Source organism: Aulonocara stuartgranti (genome assembly GCF_965226115.1).
Source record: "Aulonocara stuartgranti genome assembly, chromosome: 23".
Lineage (NCBI taxonomy): Eukaryota > Metazoa > Chordata > Actinopteri > Cichliformes > Cichlidae > Aulonocara > Aulonocara stuartgranti.
Window position 1 is genome coordinate 46,061,115 of NC_138958.1, and position 14,586 is coordinate 46,075,700.

At 42.7% G+C, this 14,586-nt stretch overlaps 1 protein-coding gene across 1 annotated transcript in view; it reads left to right on the plus strand.

Annotated features, from left to right (window-relative positions):
* Positions 1-14,586, plus strand: part of LOC309701482 (uncharacterized protein) — a 2,150,955-nt gene that overhangs the window by 1,469,963 nt on the left and 666,406 nt on the right. The window contains exon 22 of the mRNA XM_082525718.1: positions 8,739-8,915. Coding sequence (XP_082381844.1) covers positions 8,739-8,915 — 177 coding nt within the window. The remainder of the gene's footprint in view (positions 1-8,738; positions 8,916-14,586) is intronic.

A 14,586-nucleotide genomic window follows, 5' to 3' on the forward strand; every position in this document is an offset into this window, starting at 1 on the left:
GCCTTTGCTGGCATTAAATGAGCTTCTGTGTGAGGAGCACTCGTCCATGGCCTGGGCTCCTCGCTGTCAGGTAAAGTTTCATAAAGCTTTTGAGTTTTTCTGCAGATAATGTTGGTGTCCAGCACGATGTTCTTTTTCCTGCGGTCACTGAGCCACAAAGCCAAAGCTGACTCCATCCTTACGATGTTCTTGTTGTGGACAGTTACAACCTTTTTGCCTCCTTGTTGAAACTATGATGGTCAGCATCTTCCTCTGCCTTTGGCTGCTACAACAGGTGCAAAACGTCTCGTCATCATTGTTGTTTGTTGGGACAAAACGTACAAACATACAGTGCAGCACTGCAGAGTCACACTGCTGTAAATTTGAACACATTCTGTACTGTACAGGAGACACGGCACGAGATTGGCTGACAATGGTCTACAGCCAATCAGGACGCAGAACACAATGCGCTGTAAAAAACAAAAACATGCAAAATTGCACAAAAAAGATCAGCGAAACAGCGAGGCCGCCAAAGGTGAACTGTGTTACAGCGAGGGACCAGCGTATATGTGGTTGTTGGGACGATAAATGTCTTTGAGCTTGTGTCAGAAGACGAGCTGCAGCTTTCTGGACCAGCTGCAGTCTTGCCAGGCAGGTCCCACTAACTCCAACATATAAGGAGTTACAATAATCCAGCTGGGACGTCATGAAAACGTGGATCGCCCGTTCAAGGTTTTTAAAAGATAGAAATGATCTCACCTTAGATAAAAGCCTCAGTTTGAAGAAAGACCGCTGTACAACTGAGCTCAGCTGTTTTTCAAATTGCCGTCAAATATAAGCCCCAAATGTAATAATGCGATTTAATAAAAGAGCTGAACCAGTCTAATAGAGCGCCCTTGATGCCACCATGCTCCAATGGTGAGGTCAAGATGCTGTGGTCAAGGCAGCGGTCAGATCCAAAAGCACAGCGGAGTCTCCTGATCAGTGGCTGATAAAAGATCATTAAGAACTTTTCAAAGTGTAGTTTCAGTGCTGTGAAGAGCTTTAAAACCAGACTGAAACCTTTACAACAGATTGCAGCTGAACAAATATAATCTTTTACAAAATCTTCGACAGGAAGGGAAGCTTTGAAATAGGCCTGAAGTTTGAGCGGACAGAGGATCCAGATCAGGTTTTTAGTACAGGCTGTACAACAGCATGTTTAAAACAGGCTGTACAACACCTGAACTAAGACTGCTGTTAAAAATCGCTAAGATGTCGGAACCGACAACCTTTAAAATCTTTTTAAACACGTGTTGGAACAACATCATTTGGACAAGATGATGTCTTTATAGCATCACATCGTTCCTCCACCTGATCAAACCACACAGGCTCAAACTGATCAAAAACAGCTGAGCAGGTGAATATTTTAGCCCCGGTGCGATCTCGGGCGAGAGTATCGATGATGGCCAAAGGGCAGCGTCCAGCTCTACGGCCGCTGAAGAGCAGACTCAACAGACGCGCGTGATGTGGATCCTACTGCTCTAAAACTGGAGCTTCTTCAATCCATTAAAGAGGACATTAGTACGCTGTTAAAAGAAGAAGTCAGAAATGCATTGAAAGAAGATTTTGACAATATAAGGGCTGACGTGCAAGGACTGAGAAATGAGATCGCTAACAGCATGGCGGCGACGTGCGGCAAAGTTGATGGAGTAAAGGTTACAGTGAAAGAAGCTGAGGATGGGCTGTCAATGTGGAGCGATGAGGTGACCACCCTGCAGTCTACAGTAGAGAGTATGAAGGAGGAGCTGTCTGACCTGAAGGATAAATGTGATGAAGGCAGGAAGCGAAGAGCTAACATCCACATCATAGGGATCCCAGAGGGCCTGGACTCGAGCTCCTCCACGGCCGTATCCGTGCTACTACGTGAAGTGCTGGGTATGGATAAAGACGTTATTGTCGACCGCTCACACAGGAGCCCTATCCTGAGAAAGCCAGCTGGTAACCCGCACGCCGTCATAGCCGAGCGTCACTACTACCAGGATTGTGTGGCTACGCCGTGCCAGGGCCCAAGCCCCGCTTGAGTTTAACGGACAACCTATTGCAATATTACGACTGGGCGATATGACCCAAAGTTCATATCTCGATATTCTTTAGCTGGATGGCGATATACGATATATATCTCGATATTTTTAAAGCCAGAAAGTTCGAACAAAAAGAGAGTTCTTAGTCAAAGCTGTGTCCCAAATCTCACACAGGCACATTTATTAACATACAGCGTAGATGTACATGAAACAATTACTCAGAAATAAATGATCAGCATTTATTAAATAATAATGCTCCATAAATAAAAGAAAACAATGTTGTGTTTGTGCATAACAAAAAGCTCACAATCGTGCAGTCAAAATGTAAACAGACGCTGAGCATAATAACAAGCAGCTGCTCTGTTCCCAGGTTCTACTGCGTGACTGACAGCCTGGAGTTTGAAACCCTCTTTGTAACCGTGTCTCTTACAGGTGCCATTTATGGTCCTTATACACACTCAATACAGTAATATTACGTTGAAGCAGAGTACGTATCACTCCGCGAGGCTCCTCGTAGCTGTAATGCTCCAACAATCCATCAAGCGGTGCGACCTCGTAGCTGAGCAAAGTCGTACCAAAACATCTTTTGAAAGGTTTCTGAGCGCCGTGTAGCACATAAAATCGGTTCGAAGTCAGTAAGCACAACCAGAATTCATCCATAAGGCGCACTGTCGATTTATGAGAAAATTACAGGATTTTAAGTGCAGAAAACATAGTTTATGGTTTTCCTTTGATCTTAGCAAATATCTACGCCTCTAATTGGGACGATCACAGATTTTTCACTAATGTCTTTGCGCGGCTCCCCAATATGTCATCACACAATATCATCTTTGAGGGAGACCTAAACTGCTCATTATCTGCTATGGACCACAGTTCACACAAAAGTACACTTAGTCCAAACTCAGCATGCGTCATTCAGAGCTTTCTTGATCATTATGGGCTGGCTGATGTATGGAGATTTCATAATCCTGCTTCACATCAATACTCTTTTTTTCTAATGTCCATAAAACATATATTTGTATAGAAAAACGTCTCCCTTTAGTTACAGAATGTGATTATAAGACTCTGGTGATTTCTCCTCTTGTTTTTTCAATGTGTATTCCTGATGCCTGCTCCAACTATCAGCCATGGAGATTCAACTCAGTGTTGTTAGCAGATGAAGAGTTTGTCAGTTACAAAAGGTCTCAAAGACATTTTTTTTCTATCAATCAGACCCCAGAGATGTCATCATCAGTCATTTGGGAATCTCTAAAAGCATCTGAGAGGCCAAATAATTTCATTTTGTGCCAAACAAAGTGCAACACTGAAAGAACATCATCCATAAATATTGAGTAAGAACTGGACTCTCATACAGCGAGACTCAAATGCCTTTAAACATCAGCTTATCCTGCTGATCCAAGTCCAACACTGAGTTTGTAAAAACATGTTTGTCAATCATTTTGTTTGGTTTCTGAGGAAAATGATTCAATAACTTGCTGCTAATACACAACATTTCATCATATTTCCTCATAACCCTCTTTTGTCTGACCATTTGATCCCATTTGAATTTGCAATAAAGGATCCACAGAGTTTGGTGACAATAATGACAGTAGATGTTTGTGTGAAAGTGCTGGAAGCAAATGAGTGTGTGATGTTCTTTCAGTGTTGCACTTTGTAGACGCTCCCTGAGCACTGGTCTCACAGCCAGCTGCACATAGAGACCAGTGTTGTTAGTCCAGGTCAGAAGATGACTTGTTGGAATGAAAATGAGCTTGTAGTTTGTCTGCTTTAATAATGTGACTGGAAAAAGGTGTTGGACTTCAAATATGTCCATTTCTGTCACACTTCACCTTTAAAAGTGAAGCCATGTGGTTCCTGGAAGGAAAAACACGACTTTTTCAAGTCTTTGTCCTGTTTTTATGAGAAATGTACGACTTTAATGTGAAACATTCAGAGTTTTTTCTCTTGTTGTGTTTGTTTGAAGCTGCTTCCTGTTGGCTTCAGCTGTTTGGAGTTTCCATTTTCTAAACTTCTACATTCTGAACCTTCTTCAGCTCTGAACAGATGATGAAACACTGAATGATTTCAAGCACTTTGTCTAATAAACTTACATCTTTCATTCTTTATACAGATTGAAGAGCTGTGGTTTGTCAGAGATCAGCTGTGATTATCTGGCAGCAGCACTGAAGTCCAACCCCTCCCATCTGAGACAGCTGGACCTGAGTAATGACTTCTTGTCTTTGAATAAGAACAACCTGCAGGATCCAGGAGTGAAGCATCTGTGTGGTTTCCTGGAGAGTCCAGGATGTAAACTTGAAACTCTGAGGTCAGTCAGCATGTTTTAGTTGTGCTGAGATGAATATGATGTGAAAGTTGTGCTGACACTAAACTGCAGACATCAGGCTGATATTATACTGATCCACACTGAGGATCTTCATGGTAAAGTCTGTTTTCTTCTTCTCTGGTTTAGTCCATTGACTGCAGCAGAACAATGTTCACATTTCAAACAGTGATACTCAACGTATGGCCCGCGGCCCACACGCGGCCTGCCCACCTTTCCTGATTCAGAGAGAGGGGACCCTGATTAACTGTGTAGCTTCTTCCTCACAGTTCTAAGTATCAGACACAACAATGAATAATCCACAGCTGACTGTCTTTAGCAGGTCAAAGGTCACGGCACACAGCAGACAGTCAGAAATATTCTAACTCTGATCATTTATCAGTTGTGACACTGTGAGACTTGATCAGAGGTGTGATCATCACAGCAGAGGCCTTTGTGTCAAAGTCACTGAGGATCAAACAGAAACACATGAAGCAGATTTTCCTCTTCTGGCTTTTTATAGCAGATAACCTTCAAAATATTCTGCAGTCGATCAAAAACTGAAGCAAACCATGAAGCAACATGTGAACATGAGCTGATGCTGCTGAAGTGAAGCAAAGTTACAGAGGTTTGATTACAGACACAGCTGAGAGTTTGTAATCTGTCATCATTTTAAAAAGTTTCCATGGAACAGCAGAAATGAGGCTTTACTGTCAGAGGCCGACAGCACTGAACACAACAGCAGACTGGTGGCTAATAAACAGTGAATGATGCAGAAACAGATGTTTGAAGCTGTTCTTGGAGTACACTGAGAGAGAGAGAGCTGTGCAGGCAGGAACAGCCAAAGTCAGAGAGAATTCATGAGCATATTGATCAAACGTGAAGCAGAGTTTGGATCTTCTTTTGCTGCTGCTTCACTCAGTTTTGGTTGGAGACAGATGAAACCTGCAGCTTCAGGATCTGTGAGCTGTCCACTTTCAGCCCCGACGGCGTGTCCGTGTCCGTGCCGTCGAGTGAACGATCCACGCTCTGTGTTTCCATCTTTGTGTGTTTAGCTGCTCTCATTTACTGTTTTAGCTGTTTGCTGCTTGTTGAAATAGTTTGTGAGCTTTAACCTGAGATTCTGGCAAAATACATTTATATTAAACATCGATTCAGGATTGAATGAATCAACATCGTTTTATTCAAATTAAAACCATTTAAATGGGAACATGAATTTTTTACAGCCGCCTCTAATGCTGGGTAATGTCAGCTGGTCCATGTGCAGCTGGCTGTGAGGCTCAGGGAGCGTCGACAAAGTGCAACACTGAAAGAACATCATCCATAAATATTGAGTAAGAACTGGACTCTCATACAGCGAGACTCAAATGCCTTTAAACATCAGCTTATCCTGCTGATCCAAGTCCAACACTGAGTTTGTAAAAACATGTTTGTCAATCATTTTGTTTGGTTTCTGAGGAAAATGATTCAATAACTTGCTGCTAATACACAACATTTCATCATATTTCCTCATAACCCTCTTTTGTCTGACCATTTGATCCCATTTGAATTTGCAATAAAGGATCCACAGAGTTTGGTGACAATAATGACAGTAGATGTTTGTGTGAAAGTGCTGGAAGCAAATGAGTGTGTGATGTTCTTTCAGTGTTGCACTTTGTAGACGCTCCCTGAGCACTGGTCTCACAGCCAGCTGCACATAGAGACCAGTGTTGTTAGTCCAGGTCAGAAGATGACTTGTTGGAATGAAAATGAGCTTGTAGTTTGTCTGCTTTAATAATGTGACTGGAAAAAGGTGTTGGACTTCAAATATGTCCATTTCTGTCACACTTCACCTTTAAAAGTGAAGCCATGTGGTTCCTGGAAGGAAAAACACGACTTTTTCAAGTCTTTGTCCTGTTTTTATGAGAAATGTACGACTTTAATGTGAAACATTCAGAGTTTTTTCTCTTGTTGTGTTTGTTTGAAGCTGCTTCCTGTTGGCTTCAGCTGTTTGGAGTTTCCATTTTCTAAACTTCTACATTCTGAAGCTTCTTCAGCTCTGAACAGATGATGAAACACTGAATGATTTCAAGCACTTTGTCTAATAAACTTACATCTTTCATTCTTTATACAGATTGAGGAGCTGTGGTTTGTCAGAGATCAGCTGTGATTATCTGGCAGCAGCACTGAAGTCCAACCCCTCCCATCTGAGACAGCTGGACCTGAGAAACAACGACAAGCTGCAGGATCCAGGAGTGAAGCATCTGTGTGGTTTCCTGGAGAGTCCAGGATGTAAACTTGAAACTCTGAGGTCAGTCAGCATGTTTTAGTTGTGCTGAGATGAATAAGATGTGAAAGTTGTGCTGACACTAAACTGCAGACATCAGGCTGATATTATACTGATCCACACTGAGGATCTTCATGGTAAAGTCTGTTTTCTTCTTCTCTGGTTTAGTCCATTGACTGCAGCAGAACAATGTTCACATTTCAAACAGTGATACTCAACGTATGGCCCGCGGCCCACACGCGGCCTGCCCACCTTTCCTGATTCAGAGAGAGGGGACCCTGATTAACTGTGTAGCTTCTTCCTCACAGTTCTAAGTATCAGACACAACAATGAATAATCCACAGCTGACTGTCTTTAGCAGGTCAAAGGTCACGGCACACAGCAGACAGTCAGAAATATTCTAACTCTGATCATTTATCAGTTGTGACACTGTGAGACTTGATCAGAGGTGTGATCATCACAGCAGAGGCCTTTGTGTCCAAGTCACTGAGGATCAAACAGAAACACATGAAGCAGATTTTCCTCTTCTGGCTTTTTATAGCAGATAACCTTCAAAATATTCTGCAGTCGATCAAAAACTGAAGCAAACCATGAAGCAACATGTGAACATGAGCTGATGCTGCTGAAGTGAAGCAAAGTTACAGAGGTTTGATTACAGACACAGCTGAGAGTTTGTAATCTGTCATCATTTTAAAAAGTTTCCATGGAACAGCAGAAATGAGGCTTTACTGTCAGAGGCCGACAGCACTGAACACAACAGCAGACTGGTGGCTAATAAACAGTGAATGATGCAGAAACAGATGTTTGAAGCTGTTCTTGGAGTACACTGAGAGAGAGAGAGCTGTGCAGGCAGGAACAGCCAAAGTCAGAGAGAATTCATGAGCATATTGATCAAACGTGAAGCAGAGTTTGGATCTTCTTTTGCTGCTGCTTCACTCAGTTTTGGTTGGAGACAGATGAAACCTGCAGCTTCAGGATCTGTGAGCTGTCCACTTTCAGCCCCGACGGCGTGTCCGTGTACGTGCCGTCGAGTGAACGATCCACGCTCTGTGTTTCCATCTTTGTGTGTTTAGCTGCTCTCATTTACTGTTTTAGCTGTTTGCTGCTTGTTGAAATAGTTTGTGAGCTTTAACCTGAGATTCTGGCAAAATACATTTATATTAAACATCGATTCAGGATTGAATGAATCAACATCGTTTTATTCAAATTAAAACCATTTAAATGGGAACATGAATTTTTTACAGCCGCCTCTAATGCTGGGTAATGTCAGCTGGTCCATGTGCAGCTGGCTGTGAGGCTCAGGGAGCGTCTACAAAGTGCAACACTGAAAGAACATCATCCATAAATATTGAGTAAGAACTGGACTCTCATACAGCGAGACTCAAATGCCTTTAAACATCAGCTTATCCTGCTGATCCAAGTCCAACACTGACTTTGTAAAAACATGTTTGTCAATCATTTTGTTTGGTTTCTGAGGAAAATGATTCAATAACTTGCTGCTAATACACAACATTTCATCATATTTCCTCATAACCCTCTTTTGTCTGACCATTTGATCCCATTTGAATTTGCAATAAAGGATCCACAGAGTTTGGTGACAATAATGACAGTAGATGTTTGTGTGAAAGTGCTGGAAGCAAATGAGTGTGTGATGTTCTTTCAGTGTTGCACTTTGTAGACGCTCCCTGAGCACTGGTCTCACAGCCAGCTGCACATAGAGACCAGTGTTGTTAGTCCAGGTCAGAAGATGACTTGTTGGAATGAAAATGAGCTTGTAGTTTGTCTGCTTTAATAATGTGACTGGAAAAAGGTGTTGGACTTCAAATATGTCCATTTCTGTCACACTTCACCTTTAAAAGTGAAGCCATGTGGTTCCTGGAAGGAAAAACACGACTTTTTCAAGTCTTTGTCCTGTTTTTATGAGAAATGTACGACTTTAATGTGAAACATTCAGAGTTTTTTCTCTTGTTGTGTTTGTTTGAAGCTGCTTCCTGTTGGCTTCAGCTGTTTGGAGTTTCCATTTTCTAAACTTCTACATTCTGAAGCTTCTTCAGCTCTGAACAGATGATGAAACACTGAATGATTTCAAGCACTTTGTCTAATAAACTTACATCTTTCATTCTTTATACAGATTGTGGGGCTGTGGTTTGTCAGAGATCAGCTGTGATTATCTGGCAGCAGCACTGAAGTCCAACCCCTCCCATCTGAGACAGCTGGACCTGAGCTCCAACAACAAGCTGCAGGATCCAGGAGTGAAGCATCTGTGTGGTTTCCTGGAGAGTCCAGGATGTAAACTTGAAACTCTGAGGTCAGTCAGCATGTTTTAGTTGTGCTGAGATGAATATGATGTGAAAGTTGTGCTGACACTAAACTGCAGACATCAGGCTGATATTATACTGATCCACACTGAGGATCTTCATGGTAAAGTCTGTTTTCTTCTTCTCTGGTTTAGTCCATTGACTGCAGCAGAACAATGTTCACATTTCAAACAGTGATACTCAACGTATGGCCCGCGGCCCACACGCGGCCTGCCCACCTTTACTGATTCAGAGAGCTGTGTTTGTGTGGGCGGGGCTCAGACAGCTCCGCCCACTCAGTTTGTTCCCTCCTGATTCATCTGCATGTGTTCTGCTTCACACTGCTCACCTCCACCAAAGACTTCACAAACATCTTCTTTCTTTGAGTCCAGTTTGTCCCACAAACACTTCCAAATCTCCTCCTCTGAGATTCTGCAGCTTCTTGCAGTGTGACTCAGCTGACTTCTGACAGACCACAGACTGGCACAGCATCCACATGTGTCTCCTTTCAAACAGGCTCTTGATGTTTCCTCCCACATCATTCTGGCCTCTCAGTCTCCTTTGTTCTCCAGCTCTGTAGCTCCATCTGATGAAGCTTCAGTTTTCCATGTTGGTAACAGTAAACTACAGCCTCTGCTGTCAGCTGGGTAACTAAACAGAGCTGCAGCACGTCTCTGCGGTGGTGCTACATCCAGCCTGCAGACGGCCGTCTACATGTTGTAGTGGTTTACACTCACACGACGTGCGGCGAAGTTGATGGAGTAAAGGTTAGAGTGAAAGAAGCTGAGGATGGGCTGTCAATGTGGAGCGATGAGGTGACCACCCTGCAGTCTACAGTAGAGAGTATGAAGGAGGAGCTGTCTGACCTGAAGGATAAATGTGATGAAGGCAGGAAGCGGAGAGCTAACATCCACATCATAGGGATCCCAGAGGGCCTGGACTCGAGCTCCTCCACGGCCGTATCCGTGCTACTACGTGAAGTGCTGGGTATGGATAAAGACGTTATTGTCGACCGCTCACACAGGAGCCCTATCCTGAGAAAGCCAGCTGGTAACCCGCACGCCGTCATAGCCGAGCGTCACTACTACCAGGATTGTGTGGCTACGCCGTGCCAGGGCCCAAGCCCCGCTTGAGTTTAACGGACAACCTATTGCAATATTACGACTGGGCGATATGACCCTAAATTCATATCTCGATATTCTTTAGCTGGGTGGCGATATACGATATATATCTCGATATTTTTAAAGCCAGAAAGTTCGAACAAAAAGAGAGTTCTTAGTCAAAGCTGTGTCCCAAATCTCACACAGGCACATTTATTAACATACAGCGTAGATGTACATGAAACAGTTACTCAGGAATAAATGATCAGCATTTATTAAATAATAATGCTCCATAAATAAAAGAAAACAATGTTGTTTTTGTGCATAACAAAAAGCTCACAATCGTGCAGTCAAAATGTAAACAGACGCTGAGCATAATAACAAGCAGCTGCTCTGTTCCCAGGTTCTACTGCGTGACTGACAGCCTGGAGTTTGAAACCCTCTTTGTAACCGAGTCAGGAGTGGACAAACATCTTGAGAAAGTTGAGGGTAAACAGGAATGTTTCCTCTGGATGAGTCCGACTCTACCAGAGGAAAAGGGGAAAGATGCAGAGAAGACAGCGCGAATGTAACAGGTGCCATTTATGGTCCTTATACACACTCAATACAGTAATATTACGTTGAAGCAGAGTACGTATCACTCCGCGAGGCTCCTCGTAGCTGTAATGCTCCAACAATCCATCAAGCGGTGCGGCCTCGTAGCTGAGCAAAGTCGTACCAAAACATCTTTTGAAAGGTTTCTGAGCGCCGTGTACCACATAAAATCGGTTCGAGGTCAGTAAGCACAACCAGAATTCATCCATAAGGCGCACTGTCGATTTATGAGAAAATTACAGGATTTTAAGTGCAGAAAATATAGTTTATGGTTTTCCTTTGATCTTAGCAAATATCTACGCCTCTAATTGGGACGATCACAGATTTTTCACTAATGTCTTTGCGCGGCTCCCCAATATGTCATCACACAATATCATCTTTGAGGGAGACCTAAACTGCTCATTATCTGCTATGGACCACAGTTCACACAAAAGTACACTTAGTCCAAAGTCAGCATGCGTCATTCAGAGCTTTCTTGATCATTATGGGCTGGCTGATGTATGGAGATTTCATAATCCTGCTTCACGTCAATACTCTTTTTTTCTAATGTCCATAAAACATATATTTGTATAGAAAAACGTCTCCCTTTAGTTACAGAATGTGATTATAAGACTCTGGTGATTTCTCCTCTTGCTTTTTCAATGTGTATTCCTGATGCCTGCTCCAACTATCAGCCATGGAGATTCAACTCAGTGTTGTTAGCAGATGAAGAGTTTGTCAGTTACAAAAGGTCTCAAAGAGATTTTTTTTCTATTAATCAGACCCCAGAGATGTCATCATCAGTCATTTGGGAATCTCTAAAAGCATCTGAGAGGCCAAATAATTTCATTTTGTGCCAAACAGAATAGAATAGAATAGAATTAGAATAGAATTCAACTTTATTGTCATTGCACATGCACAGGTACAGGGCAACGAAATGCAGTTTGCATCCATCCAGAAGTGCTTTAGTGATATAGATATATTACAATATATATTAGCAATAATATAGATATGTGAGTATATTACAGAAATGGGTCTATTATGGTATGTTATAATGTACACGGTATAAAGTATGTTGTGAATATTCTATAACTATAAGTATGTACAGGCTGTAGTGAGTACGAGCTATGTACAGAATATGAACAGGATATAAATATGAAAAACTATACAGAATATGAAATAAATAACTTTACAGAATCTGGGATATACAGCTATACAGAAATGGGAACTATGCAAGTTGTAAACAGTTGTAGGATTAAAGATTATCGAATGTACAGAATGATTATTTACACAGAGCTAGTGCAGTTAAGATAAGTGAGGGTGTAGATAGTTTCTACAGAGGCTATATAAAGTGCTGGTGGTTGTGAGTGGTGATTCAGTCCATGTTATTATTGTGTGTTTGAGGGTACAGTTGTCCATTGTGGGTGTGTGTATGTTCAGTCCATATGTTAACGTGGGTCAGATGTCAGGAGGCAGAGTTCAGGAGTCTGACAGCTGTGGGGAAGAAGCTGTTCCGGTACCTGGTGGTCTTAGTTCGGAGGCTCCTGTAGCGCCTCCCGGAGGGCAGGAGGGTGAAGAGTCCATGTGATGGGTGACTGGGGTCTTTGATGATTTTCCCAGCCCTTTTCAGACACCGCTTCCTGTAGATGTCCTTTATGGCAGGAAGTGGTGCTCTGGCGATGCGCTGGGCAGTTTTCACGACCCTCTGCAACGCCTTCCGGTCCGAGGCAGAGCAGTTCCCGTACCAGACTGTTATACAGTTGGTCAGGATGCTCTCGATGGTGCAACGATAGAAGTTCACCAGGATGTCTGAGGACAGGTGGTTCTTCCTCAGAGTCCTCAAGAAGAAGAGGCGCTGGTGAGCCTTCTTGACCAGCTTGGAGCAGTTGGTCGTCCAGATGAGATCCTCGGAGATGTGGACTCCCAGGAACTTGAAGCTGCTCACACGCTCCACAGCTGTCCCCTTAATGTGGATGGGTGGATGTGGGTCAGCATTCCTCCTGTAGTCCACGATGAGCTCCTTGGTCTTCTCAGTGTTAAGCAGCAGGTTGTTTCTGTCGCACCACTCAGCCAGACGATCCACCTCCTCCCTGTAGGCGGCCTCATCGTTGTCACTGATGAGGCCAATCACCGTGGTGTCATCTGCAAACTTAATGATGGTGTTGGAACCATCAGCAGGTCTGCAGTCGTGGGTGAAGAGGGAGTAGAGGAAAGGGCTCATCACACAGCCTTGTGGTATACCGGTGTTCATTGTGATGGTAGATGAGCAGTGGTTATCCAGCCGGACATGTTGGGGGCGGTTGGAATAAAATAGGGACCGAGCGCCTCTCTCAGTTAGCTGATGAAATGACTAAACTACATGCTGTGTACAGCCACTCTCCTGAGCCTGTATTATATACACAGCGGTTACAATGACAAACTGAATACAATCTCATATCTACAAAACAAGCTTAGTCAAAGTTGCAGCTACGCTTATGAACATGGAGAAAAAACAGGCGAGTTATCAGCTCACCAGCTACGACTAAGAACAGCTAACCAACTATCCTTGAGATCTACAATGACCAGGGAATAAGGTCTACAGACAACCAAACTATCCTTGAGATCCACAATGATTTCAATAAGGTGTTTGATATTCCCTCCTTGGGAGAAGATGCGATCGCTAGTCTGGAGGAACCTGTCTCTAATGTTGGAATTGAAACGGCCGTACGGAGCATGCAGTCTGGAAAATCTGCTGCCCCGACGGGTATCCATCTGATTTTTTCATAAAGTTTTCTGACCGACTGAATTCACTGTTAAAATCAACTTTTGAAGAATCCTTCCTCTCACAGTCGTTGCCTCCAACAATGCATCAAGCAGTGATGTGTTTAATTGTAAAACAGGAAAAAGACCATTTAGATTGTCGTTCATGTCGTTTAATATCTTTGTTCAACACAGACACCAAGATCCTGGCTCAAGTGTTGGCCCGTCGCTTACACAAGTATTTGTCCTCCATTATTTCACCAGACGGGCTTTATTAGGCACTCTTTTTTGAACATTAGAGCTCTATTAAATATCATTTATACCCATGTTAAAGGTGATACATTGGAAACTGTCATTTGGCTTGACACAGAAAAGGCGTTGGATCGGGTGAGATGGGATTTTTTTTTATACGCTTAAAAAAATGTGTCTTTAATTTTGTATCTTGGATAAAAGTATTGTATTGCTCCCCTCTAACAGCCGTCCAGACTAACAATAATCTGCCCTCCAGGACAGGGATGCCCTCTGTCTCCTTTTTGCCATTGAACCGCTAGCTGTTGCTCTGAGACAATGTGTTGGTGTTGAGGGAAAACATCGAGGGGGTATCGAACATGAAGTCTCTCTTTATGCCGACGACATGATTTTATTTATTTCCAACCCATCGAACAGCCTCCACAAACTTTTGGATAGACTTACAATAATAATAATAATACGTTTTATTTATAGGCGCTTTTAAGAGCCTCAAGGTCACCTTAATGCATACTTAAGGAATTTGGGACAATTTCTGGATATAATGTGAATTTTGGGAAGAGCGAGGAAAAGTCTATCTGTACGACAACTGGGGAGTTTTGTGTATTTTAGCCCCTTTTAAACCCAGCTATAACAAGTTTAAGTACTCGGGCATCTGGGTGACAAGAAAACCACAAAGACTTGTATAAAACTATCTTCCTTTATTGTCGAAGCTTAAAGAGGATTTTGGAAAATGTGAGTTTTGCCTCTTTATATTTATGGTGGGGATGCAGAACAAGGAGCAAAGATGAATGTGATGCTGAATCAGCAGAAGACTTGGACTCATTTGATTCCAGCTTTGATATCATTGATTTCAATATGTCCATTTCTGTCACACTTCACCTTTAAAAGTGAAGCCATGTGGTTCCTGGAAGGAAAAACACGACTTTTTCAAGTCTTTGTCCTGTTTTTATGAGAAATGTACGACTTTAATGTGAAACATTCAGAGTTTTTTCTCTTGTTGTGTTTGTTTGAAGCTGCTTCC